Source organism: Palaemon carinicauda, chromosome 2 (assembly GCF_036898095.1).
Source record: "Palaemon carinicauda isolate YSFRI2023 chromosome 2, ASM3689809v2, whole genome shotgun sequence".
Taxonomy (NCBI): domain Eukaryota; kingdom Metazoa; phylum Arthropoda; class Malacostraca; order Decapoda; family Palaemonidae; genus Palaemon; species Palaemon carinicauda.
Window position 1 is genome coordinate 152,156,865 of NC_090726.1, and position 22,284 is coordinate 152,179,148.

The 22,284-nt window shown below is 41.4% G+C and overlaps 1 protein-coding gene across 1 annotated transcript in view; it reads right to left on the reverse strand.

The window, feature by feature from the left end:
* Nucleotides 1–2,734: 2,734 nt before the first annotated feature.
* Nucleotides 2,735–22,284, reverse strand: part of LOC137628022 (protein mono-ADP-ribosyltransferase PARP3-like) — a 398,487-nt gene continuing 378,937 nt past the window's right edge. Inside the window, exons 12-13 of the mRNA XM_068359393.1 lie at nt 4,143–4,307; nt 2,735–3,935 (exon numbers count right to left, since the gene is read on the reverse strand). Coding sequence (XP_068215494.1) covers nt 3,763–3,935; nt 4,143–4,307 — 338 coding nt within the window. The 3' untranslated portion in view covers nt 2,735–3,762. The remainder of the gene's footprint in view (nt 3,936–4,142; nt 4,308–22,284) is intronic.

Sequence of the window (22,284 nt, forward strand, 5' to 3'; positions counted from 1 at the left end):
ACACATCCTGGTTGTAACTTTAACCTTTTTTTTCAAGTTATTAGAACTTTAAAGTATATTATATGTTTGATTTATTTACAAGAACAATTTGATATTATAAAATAATACAGTACAGTACATAGAAAGTACAGTATTGGAAATGGGTGGTAAACACGTTTGAATAGCCAAGTTGCTGGTTGCCATGCCCCCAATGGAATTATTTCTGTTAGTTGTGTGTTTCAAAATATGCGATTTTCCATTTATACGAGGTCATTGATCGACCAAATTCTCGCATAATTCGGGACCCTACTGTATTGCTTTGGTCTAAATTTTCCTTACCAATCACCTTACGTGTTTCACTTAGGGCCAAGATATCCAACCTATATTTCATAAATTCACTCTCCCCTTGTTGTAACTTCCCAATCTTATTCATGGTTCTAACATTCCAATTACCTATTCTAAATTTTTCTTTAGTATTTATAAACTGGGAGAGTCTTAGCACCCCGCTACGACCTGGACTGGGGGACCTTCTGTCATGTTCTCTTTCCATTACTGACTAAATTCAAAGAGGATTCACTGGCTAAATACATCAAAGGATAGCCAGTTTCTTGTGATGCACAGTGTCTTACTAAGGCAAGTGACCCTTGCCGGTTCATACTAATTCTAGTAAGATCAACCGCCAGGCATCAGGAGTAAAAGCCTTAGACACAGTTTGTCCATCGCCTTAAACCCAATGAATTTGCAACTTATGTAATAGCTAATATCAATCCTGTAGTGTTTTCTCTGTCAAATAAAATGAGGACAGTCTCCGGTATCCCGACATCACCTGTGCAATTTCTGGTGAAAAACTTTTGATCAGAGATCCTGGATGGTCTCCAGCTGTGACATTCAAGTGACTTCACGGATTTGTGGTAGCGTACCCATGGTCTCTCAATCTTAAAGCCCTCTGCATGCAAAGCCTGTGAGGTAGTTTGGTGAAAAGAATCAAAAGTGCTCATCATCATCCTCTTCAAGCTCTCCCTCTTGTGGGATATAGCAAACTATAATACTCATATTGCACTGCTTTGATTTGAACTTTGCTAGTAACAATCTACTATTTACACCTCTCCAGTCAGTCAATACCTTTTCTACTCTTGGTGTCAACAGCATTCCTAACCCTTCTCTTCCAACTCCATCTGATCTACCTGAGCAGATATATATATATTGCTTTGGTCTAAATTTTCCTTACCAATCCCCTTACAATGTGTTTCACTTAGGGCCAAGATATCCAACCTATATTTCATAAATTTACTCTCCCCTTATTGTAACTTCCCAACCTTATTCATGGCTCTAACATTCCAATTACCTATTCTAAATTTTTCTTTAGTATTTATAAACTGGGAGATTCTTAGCACCCCGCTACGTCTTGGACTGGGGGCCATTCTGTCATGTTCTCTTTCCATTACTGACTAAATCCATAGAGGATTCATTGGCTAGATACATCAAAGGATAGCCAGTTTCTTGTGATGCACAGTGCCTATCTAACTAAGGCAAGTGACCCTTGCCGGTCCATACCAATTCTAATAAGATCAACAGCCAGGCATCAGGAGTAGAAGCCAAAGAGACAGTTTGTCCATCGCCTTAAACCCAATCCGTCACCCTGCTACCAGTGACTTCAATGAGATTTAGGGGGGAATTTCCTCCACACCCAATGCTCTCATTACTCCACCAAGTTTCTCATCCACTTATACGAGTTTAACTGTTGCCAAACACGGATTGCTAAGATATACCGCCTAGCAGGTACATGTTAAATTATTGCATAAGGAATTCCATCGGGTCTAGGGGCTGTATCATTAAAAGTAGCAAGTGCAGAATCAAATTCTCTTTTTAGTACAAGGAGCATTATAAGATTCTTTCCTGTTGAAAAATTTAAAATTTTCTCTTCTTCATTGCTCCTCATGAAGAAGACATCACAATGTCCATCCGATATTTATTGGCGGGACTTAATAGTGGGTGGAGCTTCAGTAACTCTCTGTTGAACAATACATTGCCATAAAACCCTCCAAATGTGTAAAAACTGCTTTGCTTTCTTAGGAACAAATACGTTGCATCTCTTTTTCACTATATGGTAAAATACGTACACATAGCAGTGTTGAAGGGGTTAATAGTCATGCTTTCTCCATCATGAGGCTACACAGAATTCTAGAAGTTTTATTCCAGCTGTCACCAAGTTGATGAACGATCTTCCTAATCAGGTAGTTGAATCGGTGGAACTCCATAAGTTCAAACTTGTGGCTAATGATTTTAGTTTTTATAATCTATGTATGAAAGATGTGTTTTATTGTTGTTAATATTTTTTAAATATTCTATTCTAATCGTGCAATGCTTTCTTGTAGTTTATTCATTTTCTTTCCCCAATGGCTTTTCCCAGATGGAGCCCTTAGCCTTATGGCATCCTGCTTTTCAAATTAGGGTTGTAACTTAGTAGGTAATAATAATAATAATAATAATAATAATAATAATAATAATAATAATAATAATAAATTGTATGCACTAACAAATAATCATCTAAAAATTTTGCTCCCTTTTTGTACTTTCATAAATATTAATCTATATAGTTTTAGTTTGTAAAAATACTTACTTTTTCTTTTCTTTTTACCTTTTACTTCCTATTCATTTACTCTTCATTATAGCATATAAACATCTACAGAACGGAACATTTATTATCCATTTTCTTCCTGGATAGCTAAGACAACAAAAAGATAATCATTACTAGTTATAAGTGTAATATAATTTAATTTCATGACATTCTTACACACTATGATACATTTCAGTGTGTTAACAAAATTTAATTAGACTTCTGGTTGAAATAAAAAAACAGATGACTATGCTAAAAGTGTTTTAAGGAAACCCTGAAAACCCCTATGGTGTACTTATTACCAAAAGAACACTGTGTACCACATTAAATGAAATAAGTTCAATTTCAAAATACAATTTTCACTATTAAGTTCCAGCCCTTAAAGTAAAGTAAAGTAAGTCAATGCTACATACCAAATCAATCAACGTAAAAATGGGAAGATTGACAGCAATCTCTCTCCCATTTCAAGTCACGTTTGTGTTGCCTAGGTGCACATTGAAATGGTTATGGGGAGACAACAAAAAATAATGCCTGATATTATATTACCACAAATCCATTTAAAAAAAGTTTTCAATATACACAAAAAATAATTTTTTTGAAGTACAATTCTAATGTAAATTCCATTTTTAACAAAAATGGCCTCATCCAGACAATAAACAATATCCATTAACAACAAAATAAAAAATATCCATTAACAACAAAATAAACAATATCCATTTACACCAACATAAATAACACCGTCCAGTACTTCCTTTCAATTGTCTTAAACGTGTAAAAATGAAATTGGCTTAAGCATGGTAAAGAGCATTACTGTGGATAGCTATGATTCAGTTGAAATTAGTTTTACATTAAAGTACGAAATTTACCATGATTAACACTACAAAATTCTCCCACTAACATAAGTTGATATTTCGAAAAAAACTCATTCCAAATTTTGTACCATACATGTCTAAAAATATTTTCTAAGGCTAAATTTCCTTTTACTGAAAAACCTGTATATCTACCTATCAAACAAGCAACCCTTGGTAGTTTGATGTAAAATATGAGAGCCTACAACAAGATGCTTTTTCTGTTCAATATAATATGAGCAATAATTTAAATACAATTTATTGTATTAAAGAGTATGACTGATAGAATAAACAAAAAACTATCCTGACAGACCGAAGCTAATCGAATGAAAATTTCAATAGGTACCTTAAACGTGCTTGGCTTTCTTTGTAAACAAGATATTCACTTTGATCAAACCAACTGTTTTTCCACTTATTCTGAAGAACAGGCTTTCCCACGGGAACAATGACATCCTTTTCTTCTAATTTGATAGTCTTATCTTTCTTAGGATCTGTAAAGAGAACACAATTACTTTTTTTTCTTTTAATTTTAGAGCAACTGTTGTACAACTATTTTGCTGTTTTCAACTGAATATATAATATAAGTATTTTCATCGTACACGAGAGACATTAGTACTGTCTGGTAAATCAGTAAACAAATCAAAAAAGGTAGAACAGTATATATAGCAGAAAATAAATACGCCCTGAATTAAGCTTACCTGGCTCCTTCCTTCCCCGGGCTACAATGCTGTCATAACCATCAGGTGCCTTTCTAAGACTTCCATCAGACTTGGTTATACTGTGCTCTTTTCCTAAAGCAACCTCAACAAGAAACATGAATCCTACATTGTTTTCGCCTTCAAAGGTTCCATAATGGGAACAAACTGGAACCAAACACATTCATGCATAAGAAAAACCAGAATTTTAATTACACATGTTTTCATTTCTTTACTTACTGGTGTTCAGATTGCTTCTTCTCTAGAAATGGTTTATTGACATTTACCCCTCTAATTTTATAGGAAAAAAAATCTAATTTCTTTCCTTTAAAAAAGTACATACCCTACTTAAGTAATGATGCAATATAGTAGTTAAGGGTATGAAGTATGCTGAGAGTTTTCCATTCTTTAGTTTTGAAGTTAAAAGTATTCCCTACTTAATGACATCACAAATCAGTGGTGAGGCAGGTTGGCAAATATATGAACATCAGGTGTGCATAGAAAAGAAAAATACAATTAAAATTCTGTTTATTTCTATGAGCCTTCCCTGATGTTCATATTGCTGACTCCCACAATCAGATGGAGATGGGACTGTGAAGGAGAGATAGATCAACAAAATTTTGAAATATATATCCTAATTAAATATGACTAGAATTTAATGAAATTAATCTAACAGTGGCTGCAATACAGGTCTACAGATTGTTTTTAGATCTGAAATATTAAAAAAAAATTATATTAAAAAAACAAACTGTTTAGAAGAACATAGCAGCAACTTCTACATGACCTAGAGGGCAATAATATCGATAATAAAGTTAGGATTCTTCAAGATAATGTCCATCGAACACCAAACCGGTATGTTATTGAACTGTCTAAAATTCTTTAAAAAAAAACTTTGTGCAAAAATTAAGAGATGTAGGTATAATCCTAATATTCTAGATCCTAAATCCTCAAGGCTTATACATACAGTATAAGATTTGGATCCAAAATTGGAGCGTTCCTGAGCCAAAAACTTTCAACAAAATAGACACTGCCTTTAAAGGACGAACTGACATTTTAATCTCACATAGTCAATTAGGGGTCCTACCAGCAATGTCCATAGTTTGTTGAAAATATACTGAACATCTTTTACTGAACAAGAACCATTATTCTCAGATGAAATATTTACAACTGATTATAATTAGGAAGTGAAAAATAATTGTGGCCGACTCTTTATTCCTTTAAATAATTAGCTCTGAATAAAAGCAAACGAAACACATGCTCCCATAGCCTAGTGCTTGCAGAATATTATGCATTTACCAATTGAATCTATAGGTGAAAGTTTCCCAAATATTGAAAAATAAACCTACTACATATGCAAAACCAAATCTCCATCCTGACAAGTAGATCTGATTACAGGCAACCTATAGTGACAGTCTTAAACACATTTGTTATAATACCTGTAAGTAGGCCTAGATGTCTATTTCAAGGTGCTTGAATACCAAACTAAGTTGAGATTGGGAATTCTTTTTAAAAGGCCATCTTTGATGGAAATTCTTTTCCTAAAAGGACATCTTAAAAACTTTTAACAATATAAACATAGCTGGTTCTTGTTATTGATACATTCTTATACTGACCTTCATAAAAATAAATAAACGGTGTTTTCCACATGGTAAGTGAAGTTGAAAATATACAAAGAAAACCTGATGAAGGAGCAAACATGAGTATTTACAGGCAACCACACCCTTTCCAAACTTCTGGACATACTGTGAGGTACAAGAGATAGACCATACCCGAGTGATGCTTTATTCCTGAGACAGGCAGAGTACAGTATATTGACCTGTGTAAGTGGAAATATAGCAACCTGCTGGGCAGGTGACTGAACGACCGCGAACAGGTGTGAAATGAGGGGCATTTTTGTTTTCTAACATTGAGAGTATGATAATATAAAAGCCCACGCTTGACATATAATAATGAATCATATATAAAAATGAAGGGCAGATGATTCTGTGCCTAAATGCACAAAAAATAATACAAAGAATATGCACAATGCTGAAAAGAGCACTACAAGTGTTGTAGGACGTTGTCCTTACAACTAACCCCCCCCCCCAAAAAAAAAACTATTAAAATGGGAACATTTTAATGATTGTATGAAAAGAAATAAAATGGGTAAAACGAAAACATACATATTAATCTCTGTTGTAAGACGGGGGTTGCAGGCGGCCCCTTCACCGGGACACTAGGACTGGAGAGTCGTTATTCTTGATACGCGGTTGCAGGATGCCGCTCCAGTGGGGAGAACCATGGGGTTTGACTGCTGGTTATAGTTTCTTTGAACTGCGTCTGGTTGGGCTTCTTGTGTCTTCTGTTTGGTTGTTCTGGGAAGGCACTCGTAGGCGCTGTAGTGGTTTGCGGACTGTGGCCAGGGGTAGCACCAGAACTGCCTAGTGTCCGAATACCGACCACACTCCAACTTTCACTACACACAAAGGTAAAACGGTGGAATACCCAAAAATCTAGGTAACAGGTCAAGAGAACGGAGCACTGGGCACCACCCCTTGATTTATACTGGGCAAGGGGACCCAGCTAAAAATACAATTGCATTTTATTCTTCAGAGATAAGCCATTTTCAGGTTATTTAAGAAAAGAAAAAAAAAAAAAGAAAAAAGAAAAAAAAAAAAAAGATACTAAGAAAAAAATTAGTGGCTGAGAAGGGGACACACTGGTGTAAGGAACTGGAATGAAATGCTGTTTTCATAAAAATAAGAAAAATATTTTTGAAAAAAAAAAGAATTATCATTCCTGAGAAAGAAAAAAAATTTCAATCTTCAGTGTTACACCCAGAGGGGGTGGCTAAATAGCATATCAAATACACTATAGCAAGTTCCTAACACTATGCTACAAACATCTACATGTTATAGTACAAAATAAATGCCATCATGTGTACATTGCTGTTCACAATTTATGCAACAAACAAGGCCAACTTGTTTCACTGCATCATTGATGAAAATCTATTCAGTACTGAATCATTATATCATTATATCTTTTATGCTTGAATTGGTCACAATTATATAGTAGTGTAGATTCTGTTGTCCCTTTGAATGTAAATCTAGTCAACAAAATTGATAGGCGTATCCCTTCTCGTGTGCTAAGGTACCGAGTGAAGGACAAACCGTGGTTCAATGATTATTGTAGACGTGCTTATCTGGAGAAGCAGGAGGCCTATCATCTTTGGAAGGGTAACAGATCAGATTTGACCTGGAACAACTATACTCAGCTTCAAGCTTTTGCTCAGAGAGTTTACGCCTCAACTGAAAAGGAATACAATTTAACCATAAAATAAACCCTTTCTGGTACAACTCAGGAACATATATGGTGGTCTACCCTTAAATCTGCACTCTTTGGAGTAGATGCAACAGTTCCTCCTTTACTTAAACCAGATGGCTCAATCACTCATTGTCCAAAGGAAAAGGCAACCTTTTTGGTTGATTGTTTTGACAGTAAACGGAGTACTGAAAAACTTGAACTTCCACATTCCTGTTTTCCTGAAGCTATACTAACTAATTTAGCTTTTCAATCTTGTGAAATTAAAGCTCTGTTGATGGACCTTGATGCTTATGGAGGTGTAAACCCAAATGGTATTTTTCCTTGGTTTTTTATAAAGACAGGAGATTTCTTAGCTCCAAAGTTATCTGTTATTTTACGCAAGTTAGCAAGAAGAGGAGCTTTTAGCACTTGTTGGAGAATTGGTAATGTTACGCCTCTATGTAATGTTTGTGGTAGCTCAAGTCCAACTGATTACTGCCTAGTTCCCATAACTCCCACATTATCTAAAGTTTTTGAACGTCTTCTGGCAAAACGTCTTAATAGGTTTGCTGAAGGTAATCATCTATTCCCTAGTTTGCAATTTGGTTTTTTTAAAGGCCTGGGAGCATGTGATGCCCTTCTTACAATCTCCAATGCTGTACAGAGATCCCTTGATTGTGGTCAGAAAGTTCGTATGATTGACCTTTATTTTAGTGCTGCCTCTGACCGTGTTAATCATGAGGCCCTTGTTTTCAAACTCAAACAGTTGGGAGTGGGTGGGTCATTTCTTAGCATTATTATTGATTTTTTAAGTAATAGACCTCAACGAGTTGTTGTTTGTTCTCCTGTCTGGTCTTCAGCTGCTGATTCTCATCTTAATTTGTTGGACAGGAACTTATGGTCTATTAAATTTCTTATTCCTGATCTAGATATTAATCTTTGGCACCGTCGTTCAATTACAGTAGTTCATCATGCATGTTGCAAAGATTTTTCATAACTCTGGCCATCCTTTACATTCAGATCTCCCTGGACAATTCTATCCTGTTCGTAATACTAGACAGGCAGTTAATTCTAATAGCCAGGCCTTCTCCATCTTGAGCCTCAATACTACACAGTATTCTACAAGTTTTATTCCAACTGTTACCAAGTTGTGGAATGATCTTCCTAATCGGGTAGTTGAATCAGTAGAACTTCAAAAATTCAAAGTTGGAGCAAATGTTTTTATGTTGACCAGGCTGACACGAGTCCTTTTATAGTTTATATATGACATATCTGTTTTTGACGTTGTTAATCATTTATATATGACATATCTATTTTGACGTTACTGTTTTTAGAATGACTTACTGATAATTTGTTCTCATCATTTATTTATTTCCTTATTTCCTTTCTCACCGGGATATTTTTCCCTATTGGAGCCCTATAATAATAATAATAATAATAATGATAATAATAATAATAATAATAATGAGTTCACAGTAGTTTATAACATGTCGGAATGTTCACGTCACTCCAACAATTCTATGGTTAACAGGATACCCAACGTATGTCTGATATACATACATTCCCGCAGTCTACTGGCTGGGCTATTTCATAGCAGTTCAGGTCAAATCCCTCGCACTTGGGAATTTCTGTCAACATACATTATAAAATGTCTGCTGTATGCCTTTTATCTTTTTTCTTGATAAAGAAACCTATTATTTTACATCTGCTTGACTCCCTACTGGGTGTAGGGTCTTGCTGTTATTACATGTCAAAAGAAATAACAACAGATTAAGGCACTTCTTTGGGGGGCACTTGAGGTCTATATAAAAAATTTAATAATGTGTCTCATAATATCCAAACCAAAATGTTTTTTCATACACACAAACCATCATTTATTGCAGCTCCACCCATGCTGCTCGTGCACATTGACGTCGCTTTCTGTATGAGCAGGCTTTAATCTGTCCAAGGTCAGCCCGTCTTCTGCTCCATGGACCAAGATCTTAAATGCCTTCTTTGTCCTCTCCACAACACGATAGGGCCCTTTGTAAGGAAGTGAGAGCGGGAGGGGGGTGGAAGAGGTGACCATCCTGTCTGACAAAGATGTAGGGGCAGGTGTCCAGTGAGGCAGGCCTGAAGTGCTTTGTCTTGTCTGCATACGTTTTGTGGCAGGGCGTGAATTTTCCTGCCCTTTCTCGAAACTGGGCACGGCTGACGTCTCTGGTGTCTGGAATGGAGGGGAAAAACTCGCCGGGAACCACAAAGAGGTGTCGCCATTTGCTTTTGGGGCCGTTCGAAGACCGAGGATGACCCAGGGAAGTTGCTTGACCCAATGCTCGTCTGTGCATTGGGCCATTAAGGCAGCCTTCAGGGACCTATGGCTTGTTTTGACCATGCCGTTGGCTGCCGGGTTGTAAGCTGCCGTGCTGTGCAAGTTGGTCGCCATCGGGCGGGCGAAGGATGCCCACAGGTCCCAAGATGAAAGTAGGTCCCTGTCAATTGTCATATCGTCCAGGACCCCAAAATGGCTGACCCAGCTGGAGAGAAGGGCCTAGGTGCTGGCCTCATGGGAGTCGCCTCTGGCCACCTCGTTGAACGGTCGATGACTGTGAGGAGGTACCTGGCGTTGCCCGAGGGTGGGAAGGGCCCCACAATGTCAACCTGGATGTGTCCAAACCGTCGCTTGGGTTGAGGGAAACTGCACACTCCTGACTTGGTGTAACAACCGACTGCCGATTTAACACGCTGTGCATGCACATGCCCACTCTCGTGAATCCTTCCTGATCCCCGGCTACATGCATTTGTCGGTCATCAGCTTGGTGGTGGTCCTCGATGTGGGGTTGCAAGAGACCATGGATGACGTCGAATACCAGCCTTCGTCTCGACGGTGAAATGAAAGATAGAGGGCGGCCTGTGCTGGTATCATCCTCCCACAGAAGGGAAGTCGAGGAGGACCTCGTGTCTGGTGTAGTTGAGTCTTCTGTTTGTTCCCGGGCGATGTCCTCGTAGTCCACGCTGATGTGGATGGAGTTGATGCTGATTCTTGACAGAGCGTCGGCCACTGGGTTCTTTCTTCCCGGGACGTAGCTAATAGTGCAGCTGAACTCGGAGATGGCAGCCAGGTGTCGTTGCTGTCAGGCAGACCATGGGTCCCCAGGCTTGGTGAAGTCGTGGACCAGAGACTGGTTTTCCCTTCTGGATGGTGAATGAGGTTCCCTCAAGCAGGTATTTGAAGTGCCTGATGGCGAGGTACACTGCCGGAAGCTCGCGGTCAAAAGTGCTGTAGCGAGTCTCGGGTGGTTTTAACATCCTGTTGAAGGAGGAGAGTGGTTGAGGCACGTTGTTGATCCCCTGCTCCAGGACGGCGCCGCATGCAACGTTACTGACATCTGTAGTTAACCTCAGGGAGAGCCTGGGGTCCTGATAGGCCAGGTTTGTGGCCTTGCAGAGGTAGTCTTTGTTTGCTCAAAGGCTTCTTGTTGAGAGGGACCCCATGGTAGCTTCTTTGCTTTCCCCTTCAGGACATTGAGAAGGGGGGTCATCACGCCAGCGATGTTAGGCAGGAACCACCGGTAATGGTTTGCCATGCCAATGAATTCTTGAAGGGACATCACGGAAGTCAGTGTTGGGAATTTGTTTATGGACTCCACCTTTGACATCACAGAGCTCATGCTCCTTGAGTTCATGCCCCAGAAACTCCACCTTCTCAGGCACGAATGTGAATTTGTCGAAGCGTACCATGAGGCCATTCTCCTGCAGGTACTTCAGAGCCGTCCTCACGTGCCCCAGGTATTCCTCCTGCGTCTTGGAGAACACAAAAATGTTGTAGATGGCGCAGAAGGGAAGGTTCCCCACGATGCTGTCCATCAGACGCTGGAAGGTCAGCCCAGCGTTTCTCAGGACGAACATCGGGTAGGAGAAGATGTAGGAGCCAAAGGGGGTGATGATGGCTGTCTTTGGGATGTTGGGGTGCACGGAGACCTGAAAATAAGACTTTAAGAGATCCATCTTGGAGAAAATAGTGGCCCTGTTGAGGGCCCCAGTGAGATCCTGTAAGTTGGGCAATGAGTATTGGTCAGGTGTCGTGGCCAAATTTAGGCGTCTATAATCGCCTCTGGGCCTCCAGCTCCAGTTGGGTTTCTTGACCATGTGCAGTGGAGAGGCCCATAGGCTGGATGCCTTTTTGCAGATTCCCATGCGCTCCATCTTCTGGAAGGTGTGCTTGGCATCCTGTAGCTTCTGTGGCGGGAGGCGTTGGAACCTGCAGTGGGTTGGGGGGCCCGTCGTCGAGATATGGTGGAATATCCCCTGTTTGGCGGGGACCCCCTCTAGTTGGCGGAGCTCGGGTTTGAAGACCTCCGGGAATTCCTACGTAGGTCCCTTGGTCAACTAGTCGTTTGCGACACGTCTACCAGCAGTCCGTGGTGAGCGAGAAATTCGGCTCCAAAGAGGGGCGCCTTTACGTCTGCAATCAGGAAAGGCTAGCTGTAATCCTGGCCCATGATGGATATCTTCAGTGTCCTCACCCCGTAACAGGTGATGGGGCTGCCATTCGCAGCAACCAGGGCGGCCCTGTCATCTGATGGGAGGCCGTGGTTGTCCTTTGAAGGCGGGAACGTTGACACCGTAGTGCCAGTATCCACCAGTAACCTTTTCCCTGAGGTGAAGCTGAGGATGTAGAAGCCAGTGTGATCGAGCCTCGTGTGCACCACGGTTACTTGTAGGCATGGTCGCCTACCTATTTTTTTTTGGATGCGCATGGTTGGACACACTTCCATGCCTCTTTCCCCCAGACTCGGTGGAAGTAGCACCATCTAGGAAGGTCGGGGCCCTTGTGGTAGCAGTCCTCTTGTTGCCGTTGCTCCTGCTGGGGGCGGAGCTGGAGTTGCTGCTGCTGTCGGTGAGGCAGGAGTATTGGGGTCTCCCTGTGGATCACCTTGACCCCTACCTCATCTGGCTCCGCCGGGTACTCTTCTGTCTCATTCGTGATGGCGTTGATGGAATCTGCTAGGCTGCCAGGTGGAAGCCTTCGCGACCAACGATGGCACGTCCAGGTCCTCGGCGCCCTCCAACTGGGAGCTGATGCTTTGGGGAAGATGACATAGGAAGATCTCCCTTGACAGGCTGATCTCCTTAGGCCGCCCATTGCTGTCGAGCTCGTTCAGCTAGAGGTGGTCAACCAGTTGGTCCCATGCTGCTGAGGGACGCACGTTGCTGAGGTGACTTTGTCATCAGTCGAAGTCGCGCTGGGCTCTAAGGGGTACGCCAGTTTCTTCTTCAGGGCTGTACCTCAAGGGTCCCAGCCCCGTTTCAGCCAGGAGGAGTATCTTTTAAATGTGTCCAATAGCAGCATTACCATCAATATGTCCGATTTTCTTATTTCATCGGTGATGTTTGCCAACCTGAAGTGGGACTCAGCACGCTAAAACCATACCGTTGCTGCATCCGGTGTGAATGGAGGTGGCTGTAACTTACGTCCCATCGACATCTGTGTGGCCGTTTGCATTACTTGTGTGAATATCGCGCCGTGCCCTTCGGTTGCGAGGGGCGAGGTACTGTCAAAGTCTGAATCTGTCATCTGACTTCACACTCCAAAACTCGGTCGTGAGCCATATTTAGTCAGCTAACGGAGAAGGAATTCCAAACAGCCGAATAGTCGCTAACTGCTGTGGCAAAACTGCTTTTGGAAAAGCCAGAATGCAAAATGATTTGCACCGCGATGCGTCTGTTAATGGCGTTGGGGTATGTGGAGTTGCGAGCCTGAATGATTTCTGTCGAAATCGCCGTTGTGGGTCCATTAAGGGAAACTCCATAGCAAAACTTTGCTAACACCAAAATGCAAAAAACTTGCGCCGTGATAGCTCGTTAATGTTGTTAAGGTGAATGGAGTCGCGAGCCCAAACGATTTCTTTGAAAATATCTGTTGTAAGTCCGTTAAGGGAAAACTCTAGGTTCACCAGTTGTGTGGTACGTGAGACACACCATAGACGAGTGATGCTTATTCCTGAGATGGGCAGAGTACATTGACTTGTGCGGATGCCAATGTAGCACCCTGCTGGGCAGGTGACTGACCGACCGCAAACAGGTGAGAAATGTGGGGCATTTGTGTTTTCTGACACGTGACATTATGATTAATATAAAAGCCCACACTTGACATATAATAATGAATCATACATAAAAATGAAGGGCAGATGATTCTGCACCTAATGCATAAACAATATTTACAGGGTATTTACAGAGAATATATACAAAGCTGAAAAGTACGCAACAAGCGTTGTAGGACGTTGTCCTTACAATACTAACAAATGTAGTGCCCAACCACTTAGAAGTATAGACTCTACCTGCTTAATGCTAGAAATTTTCAATTGGATCATGCCACTTACTCCCCAGAGAGGTATCTTGCAGCCCCACATCAAACATTTATTTACCAAACGAACCACAGAGAATACGGTACAAGATCACCTAAAAGAAATTCCTATGACCCACAATGCGTAGGCTTGTTAGCAACTCATAAGCCGAGCTACAAACTGGCTTAAGTGTGGGCAAACCTGTGAGGAATTGCATTACCAATTAGACTTCCTCTTTCTCTACAACATAGTGAAATAATTGCACCCAGAGACTTCCCACCATCGAGTCAAATACCTGTTCATTGCCTTTATCACAAGACACACACAGACTGATACACTATGGCCAAATGAGCATCACTTTCTCTATCTGGACCTAGGAGGATGACCTTGTATGATTTGGCTTTGTATGTTTTATTGTGATGACACATATCTAGACATGGTTGACGGCTGCCCTACCACTACTGGTTTGCGGACTTTGTACTAATCGTAGGACATCCAATACCTATAATGATCTACCTGGACCTAGCATAATTTAGGTAACAGGCAACTAAAGGCAATCTGTAAATAGATTAACCATTATGTGAAGTTAAAATGTTTAAACTAATTATCTATCTTTCAATACAATACATGGCCCCTGTGGCCGCGGGACATAAAAACAATTAGAATAGCGCCAACGTATCCCTGCGTGTCGTAAGAGGCAACTAAAAGGGACGGGACGAGGGGGCTGGGAACCCCCTCTCCTGTATTATAATCCTGTGACACATCAAAGAGGTGGAGCTGGGGGGAGAGTGACTGCTCCCTGCACTCTAGTTTTGGGGTGTTTGAATGTGTGTGGATGTAGTACAATGGAGAGTAAAAGATGTGAGATTGGAAGTATGTTTAGGAATAAAAGGATGGATATATTGGCTTTGTGTGAGACAAAGATAAAAGGGAAAGGTGAAGTGATGTTTGGTGAAATGTCTGGTAGAGTGTCTGGGATTGAAAGGGGAAGAGCAAGAGAAGGTGTGGCTTTATTGTTGAGTGAATGGATGACAGGTAAAGTAGTGGAATGGAAGGAGATATCATCTAGGTTAATGTGGGTAAGGGTTTGGTTGGGTAGGGAACGTTGGGCTTTTGTCAGTGCGTATGGGCCAGGTTGTGAGAAAAGAAGAAGAAGAGTGGAATGAGTTCTGGAATGAATTAACTAGGTGTGTAGAAGGACTGGGTAGAAGGAATTATGTAGTTGTCATGAGGGACTTAAATGCTAGAGTGGGGCTGGGAGAGGTAGAAGGTGTCATTGGGAAGTATGGCATACCAGGTGAAAATGAGAGTGGTGAGAGACTGGTAGATATGTGTGTTGAGCAAGAGATGGTGATAAGTTCTAGCTTTTTCAAAAATAAAGATAAAAACAAGTATACATGGGTAAGAGTGGCAAATGGAAGTGTGTTAGAAAGGGCGTTAATGGATTGAGTTGATAATTAAAAGAATGTTTGGAAGATTGAAAGACTTGCACGTGTTTAGGGGTATGGCTAACGGTATGTCTGATCATTTTTTGGTGGAAGGAAAATTAGTTGTAGCAAAAGAGTGGGGGAATAGAGTAGGTGGATGTAAAAGGGAGCTAGTGAGGGTTGAAGAGCTAATAAAACCGGGGGTAAAAAATAAATATCAAGAAAGGTTGAAAATGGCATATGACGAAGTGAAAAGAAGAGAAACTGGTAATTTAGAGGAGGAGTGGAAGTTAGTAAAAGAAAATTTTGTTGGGGTTGCAAGTGATGTGTTTGGCAAGAAGTTTGTTGGAGGCAGCATGAGGAAGGGCAGTGAATGGTGGAATGAAGGAATGAAGGTAAAAGTGGAAAAGAAAAAGAGGGTCTTTGAAGAATGGCTGCAGAGTAATAGTGTACAGAAGTATGAAAGATATAGAGAAAAATGTGGAAGTAAAGCGGAAGGTGAGGCAAAGAGGGCCGCTGACCTGAGGTGGGGTCAGGGATTGGGTCATTCATATGAAGAGAATAAGTAGTAGTTTTGGAAAGAAGTGAAGAGAGTAAGGAAGGTTGGTTCAAGAATTGAAGAGACAGTGAAAGATGGAAATGGAAGATTGTTAAAAGGAGAGGAAGAAAGGAAAAGGTGGGTGGAATATTTTGAAAGTTTACTGAATGTTGAGGATAATAGGGAGGCAGATATAATTGCTGTTGCAGGTGTTGAAGTGCCGGTGATGGGAGATGAGAATGAGAGAGAGAGATTACAAGAGAGGATGTGAGGAGAGCACTAGATGAAATGAGAGTAGGAAAAGCATCTGGTATGGATGGTGTGAGAGCTAAGATGTTGAGACTGTACTTGAATGGTTGGCGAGATTGTTTAATGTGTGTTTTGTGTTTTCAATGGTACCAGTAGGTTGGGTTTGTGCGTGAATTGTACCTCTATATAAGGGTAGGGGAGATGTGCACAAGTGTTGCAATTCAAGGGGTATTAGTTTGTTGAGTGTAGTTGGAAAAGTGTATGGTAGAGTACTGATTAATAGGATTAAGGATAAAACAGAGAATGCAATCTTAGAAGTACAGGGTGGTTTTAGACGAGGTAGGGGTTGTATGAATCAGATTTTTACAGTTAGGCAGATATGCAAGAAATATTTAGCAAAAGGTAAGGAGGTGTATGTTGCGTTTATGGATCTAGAGAAAGCGTTTGATAGGAGTTGATAGGGAAGCAGTGTGGAATATGATGAGGTTATATGGAGTTGGTGGAAGGTTGTTCCAAGCAGTGAAAAGTTTCTACAAAGGTAGTAAAGCATGTGTTAGGATATGAAATGAAGTGAGCGATTGGTTTCCGGTGAGAGTGGGGCTGAGACAGGGATGTGTGATGTCGCCGTGGTTGTTTAACTTGTATGTTGGTGGAGTGGTAAGAGAGGTAAATGCTCGAGTGCTTGGACGAGGATTGAAACTGGTAGACGAGAATGAACATGAATAGGAGGTAAATCAGTTTTTGTTTGCGGATGGTACTGTACTGGTTGCAGACGGGAAGAGAAGCTTGGCCGATTAGTGACAGAATTTGGAAGGGTGTGTGAGAGAAGGAAGTTGAGAGTTAATGTGGGTAAGAGTAAGGTTATGAGATGTACGAGAAGGGAAGGTGGTGCGAGGTTGAATGTCATGTTGAATGGAGAGTTACTTGAGGAGGTGGATCAGTTTAAGTACTTGGGGTCTGTTGTTGCAGCAAATGGTGGAGTGGAAGCAGATGTACGTCAGAGAGTGAATGAAGGTTGCAAAGTGTTGGGGGCAGTTAAGGGAGTAGTAAAAAATAGAGGGTTGGGCATGAATGTAAAGAGAGTTCTATATGAGAAAGTGATTGTACCAACTGTGATGTATGGATCGGAGTTGTGGGGAATGAAAGTGACGGAGAGACAGAAATTGAATGTGTTTGAGATGAAGTGTCTAAGGAGTATGGCTGGTGTATCTCGAGTAGATAGGGTTAGGAACGAGGTAGTGAGGGTGAGAACGGGTGTAAGAAATGAGTTAGTAGCTAGAGTGGGTATGAATACTGAATGTTGAGGTGGTTTAGCCATGTTGAGAGAATGGAAAATGGCTGTCTGCTAAAGGTGATGAATGCAAGAGTTGATGGGAGAAGTACAAGAGGAAGGCTAAGGTTTGGGTGGATGGATGGGGTGAAGAAAGCTCTGGGTGATAGGAGGATAGATCTGAGAGAGGCAAGAGAGCGTGCTAGAAATAGGAATGAATGGCGAGCGATTGTGACGCAGTTCCAGTAGGCCCTGCTGCTTCCTCCTATGCCTTGGATGACAGCGGAGGTAGCAGCAGTAGGGGATTCAGCGTTATGAAGCTTCATCTGTGGTGGATAACGGGAAGGGTGGGCTGTGGCACCCTAGCAGTATCATCCGAACCCGGTTAAGTCCCTTGTCAGGCTGGGAGGAACGTAGAGAGAAGAGGTCCCCTTTTTTGTTTCATTTGTTCTATGTCGGCTAACCCCCAAAATTGGGGGAAGTGCCTTGGTACAGTATATGTATGTATGTACATGCCAAATGGATTACAAGAAAATCATTAAGTTCTTTGTTAAAATAATCTGTAAGTTCCATGTTGACTGGTAATAAGGTAGAAAACAGACTAGCTTGGCAATAGCCCGTTTAGTCAGGTAAAAAGCTTATACACTAGATATGAACTTGGAATACTAGCCTTACTCTGCAATTGAGATAATTTATAGCAATTAGTCAAAATCAACTGCAGCATGTCCCTTGTAGTTTATTTGGCTTTAATAAATATGTTATCTTAAAAAAATAATCTAAAATTAAACTTTTATGAATTTATTCAAAAACTTTTTACTACACTCTTCCAAATGACTACCTACTACATACGGAAACTGATGTCTGAGATAGAATGGTTCAGTAAAGCAAGTGAGATACTAAACCCTAAATTTACCTTATTGGAGAAAAGAATGAAATGGGTTAATGGTCAAACTTAGAAGAGAACAATGCAGCAAGCCATTCAAACAAGATACAATCAAACTATTGAATCTTTTAACAAAGAAGAACTATTAGTCCAAGCGAATCATATGCAGTTTCACACTAACCAGAAAACATTAGATTTTAAGAACAGTTATTTTACAAGTTGAGGAATAAAATATCTAGATTAATATTTTGATGAGCAAGGGATAAATAGCAGTTTAGATGTACTTACTTTAATGAGAGGAGAGAGCAGAATTCAGGCAACCATCTTGGTCTTCAGCCTTACAAAGAGCAGATAGAAATTTGGGTGATAATTATGTTGCAGAAGGGCTAACATATATAAGAATTTGAGATTCTGTGAAAGCTTTTTGAACCTTGGATAAACTGTGTACCACTAGAACCTTTACCAAATGGTGTAGATGAGCAACTAGGATTTTACCCACAAATAACCATGAGAGTAACTAGACTCTATACGGTGCAGAAAGCAATAAAAACCATTTTTTAAGGAACACAGTAATCATGACCATCAGAGCCATATATGGAAGTTAGGTTAGTGTAAGCAACTGGGCAGGCAAGTCAAACTTACCACCCACTACATTAGGATTGCAGACCTCTGAGAATGAAAAAAAACCATGAAATAAGTTAAAACCCAAACAGCTCATCACTAACTTGGCTGGTAAGCATATATTGGCATGATATAATCATTATCAACTCAACAAAAAACCATTTTTCTCCCAGTAATTATCCTTGAACCAAGATTCTTTTTTCCCTCAGCCATTATGAGCAACGGACAGCAGTCGTTCCGTCTACAATGCAGAAGCTTTACTACTGTGCAGTGTATACTCTCAGGTTCAATAAACTAACTCGAATCATAAATCCTAAGAGGATACGCGAACCATTGCACTCCTCAAAACAGTTATTTAAAACCCAGGAATTTCCCTGTGCAGAAATGCTAACCAATCAAGTTGTTATTAAATTGAAATGCAATAAACACTTCCCACATTCTTGAAGGGGAGATAAACGTCTTGATGAAACAAACTTCGACGGAGAAAACTGAAGAATGGGAAACTCTTAGCGTGTTAATCATAAAAGAATTTTTTTTTTTTTTAATTTTTGGGAGAATACGCCAATAAACCGATTCTGGGGAAAGCAATATGAACACCAGAGATCATAGAAATAAAAAAAACATGCTTTACAAAAGTATACTAGCAATGCCAAGACTTTGGTATATCATCAACATCACTATCACTGTTATCATTAATAACAATCAATTATAATATTCTTACAAAACTAGTTAAAAAGTAGTTTAATAGACTTCATTTACTAAAATGATAAGAAATAAAGAGCTATTTGTAAGAGTCTATAATAAACCAACAAATATATGTTTTAATTATCAAGTTTTTTCACAAGAACCATCGGTCATAATTATTGTCTCAATTGTCCCAGGATTAAGAGTGTTTTATTTATTGAACAGAAAAGATAATACAAAACACAAAATAAAATAAAAATTCTGGGATTCATTGAAGGAAATGAAAAGATTCCATATATTAATAACGTTAAAAAAGGATGCAGTACTTATATATAGCAAAAAAATAAATATCCCCAGGAAAATGAGAAACTAGAACATCTATTCAGTTATTTGTTGATGAAGCTGTACGAGAAGTGAATGCTCGAATGCTTGGTCGAGGATTGAAACTGATAAGACAAGAGTGATCATGAGTGGGATGTGAATCAGTAAACCGACCACACCGTATGATCACTAATTCCTTCAAGATTTACACAAAGAGAAAATAACTTTGAGAAAAGTAAAGGCTGAGCCAGTGTTGGACTACAAAGTACAATAAGGAGATTAAGAAATTGCAAATGTGTATCTTTAAAATGACAAATTCAAAGATAGTTTGTATTTTTTCTAACCATACAAACCTTAGCTATTTACAAAGGGGTATTACATTTAGCGCAGCTGAAATGATGAGCCAATAGTTTTTAACGAGGGTTAATTACCCCCGCGCTAGTTAGCGGGGGGTGGGGAAGGGTAGCTTGCTACCCCTCCCCCCTCCACACACTGGTGACTTGCTTCACTTCACTTAGAGGTAGGACTTGACTTGGGGGTCAGGGATGGCGGGCACATATGTGTAAATAGCTAAGGTTTCTATGGTTAGGAAAAATACAAATTATCTTCGAATTTGTCATTTGTTCCGAAACCGAAATACAAACCACGCTATTTACAAAGGGTGACTTACCCCTTAGGAAGGGTGGAAAGTCCCCAGCCTTACTGACTTCAGCTTGCCCGGGGGTTCGATCCCTTAGTGAGCAGCACTAGAGAGAGGGAGCCCCTGTACCTCACAGGTTCCTAGCATCGCTAGGAACGAGTGGCCTACATAAGTAGTGTGAGGAGGAGAGTGTGACTCGTCCTATGAAGTTGACCTTGAGACCTTCAGATAGGAATTCTAGGATAGGACGTTCCCCATACCACCTCGTCAGGGTATGGAAGACGCAACAGTATTAAGCTTAATACTAGGAGCACAAAGAAGCATGGGTTACCTGCAGAGGTCGAGGTCAGCTATGCGAGGACCAGGATGCTGCTTCCCCAAGAGAGGGGAGAATGAAGAAAGAAGTAAGGGTCAGACATACTCTTTCATTCACACAGACTAAGACCGGGTAACAACGCCCTCAACCTACTGCTACTTGTCCAAAAAGGAGCCTGAGGTTAGACCAGCTGTTGTGCAGCCACCACAGGGCCGATAGAGAACGTATCGAGGCTCCTGTGGGTCATGTCTTGCAGGTAGTGGGCTGTGAAGGTTGTTTCACACTTCCAGACCACAGCTTGAAGTACCTGCGTCACAGAGAAGTTTCTCTTGAAGGCCAGGGATGTAGCAATACCCCTGACATCGTGGGCCCGAGGGCGACGTGACGGAGGAGGGTCAGGATTCAGGGCAAGGTGGATAACCCTTCGAATCCAAGCAGAGATGGTGTTCCTGGTGACCCTCCTCTTTGTCCTGCCTGTGCTCACAAACAAAGCTCGCACATGAGGACGGACTGCAGCCGTTCTCTTCAAGTAGTACCTCAGACACCTCACTGGGCATAGTAGCAGCTGGTCTGGGTCGTTTGTTACAGAACGGAGACTCGCGATCCTGAAAGAGTCGAACCGAGGATCCGGCACTCCAGGATTCTGAGTCTTGGCCACAAACTCAGGGACGAACCTGAACGTTACCTCCCCCCATCCCCTTGAATGGGCGATGTCGTACGAGAGACCATGAAGTTCACTAACTCGCTTGGCCGAGGCCAAGGCGAGTAGGAGGTCTCTTGAGAGACCTGAGGACTCGAACCACGTTCCAAGGAGGGGGTCTCACTTCCGACTGGGGGCAGGTAAGCTCATAGCTACGTATGAGTAAAGAGAGTTCTAGCGATGAAGAAATATCCACGCCCTTCAATCTGAAGGCCAAGCTTAAGGCTGAGCGATAGCCTTTCACTGCCGAGACAGAAAGGCGCATTTCTTCTCGCAGATACACAAGGAAGTCCGCTATTGCTGGAATAGTGGCATCGAGTGGAGAGATACCCCTTCCACGACACCAACCACAAAAGACTCTCCACTTCGCTTGGTAGACTCCCTCAGAGGACCTTCGCAGGTGCCGAGACATTCTCTCCGCAACCTGTTGCAAAAAGCCTCTCTCCGCGAGGAGACGCTGGATAGTCTCCAGGCGTGAAGCCGAAGCGAGGCTACGGCCCTGTGAGGGACACCGGAGTGGGGTTGTCTGAGAAGCTCGTGTCGTGGAGGAAGCTCCCTTGGGAGTTCCGTCAGGAGTTGCAGAAGGTCCGGAAACCATTCCGCGTGATGCCATAGCGGAGCTACTAGAGTCATGGAACAGTTGACCGATAGTCTGGTCCTGTTGAGCCCCCTTCTCATCAGACAGAATGGTGGGAAGGCGTACACGTCGATGTTGTCCCACCGTTGCTGGAAAGCATCTTGCCAGAGTGCCTTGGGGTCCGCGACTGGTGAGCAGTACAGGGGCAGCTTGAAGTTCAAGGCTGTCGCGAACAAGTCCACCGTCGGGGAACCCCACAAAGTCAGGACTTTGTTGGCTATCTGAGGATCCAAAGACCACTCGGTACTCAC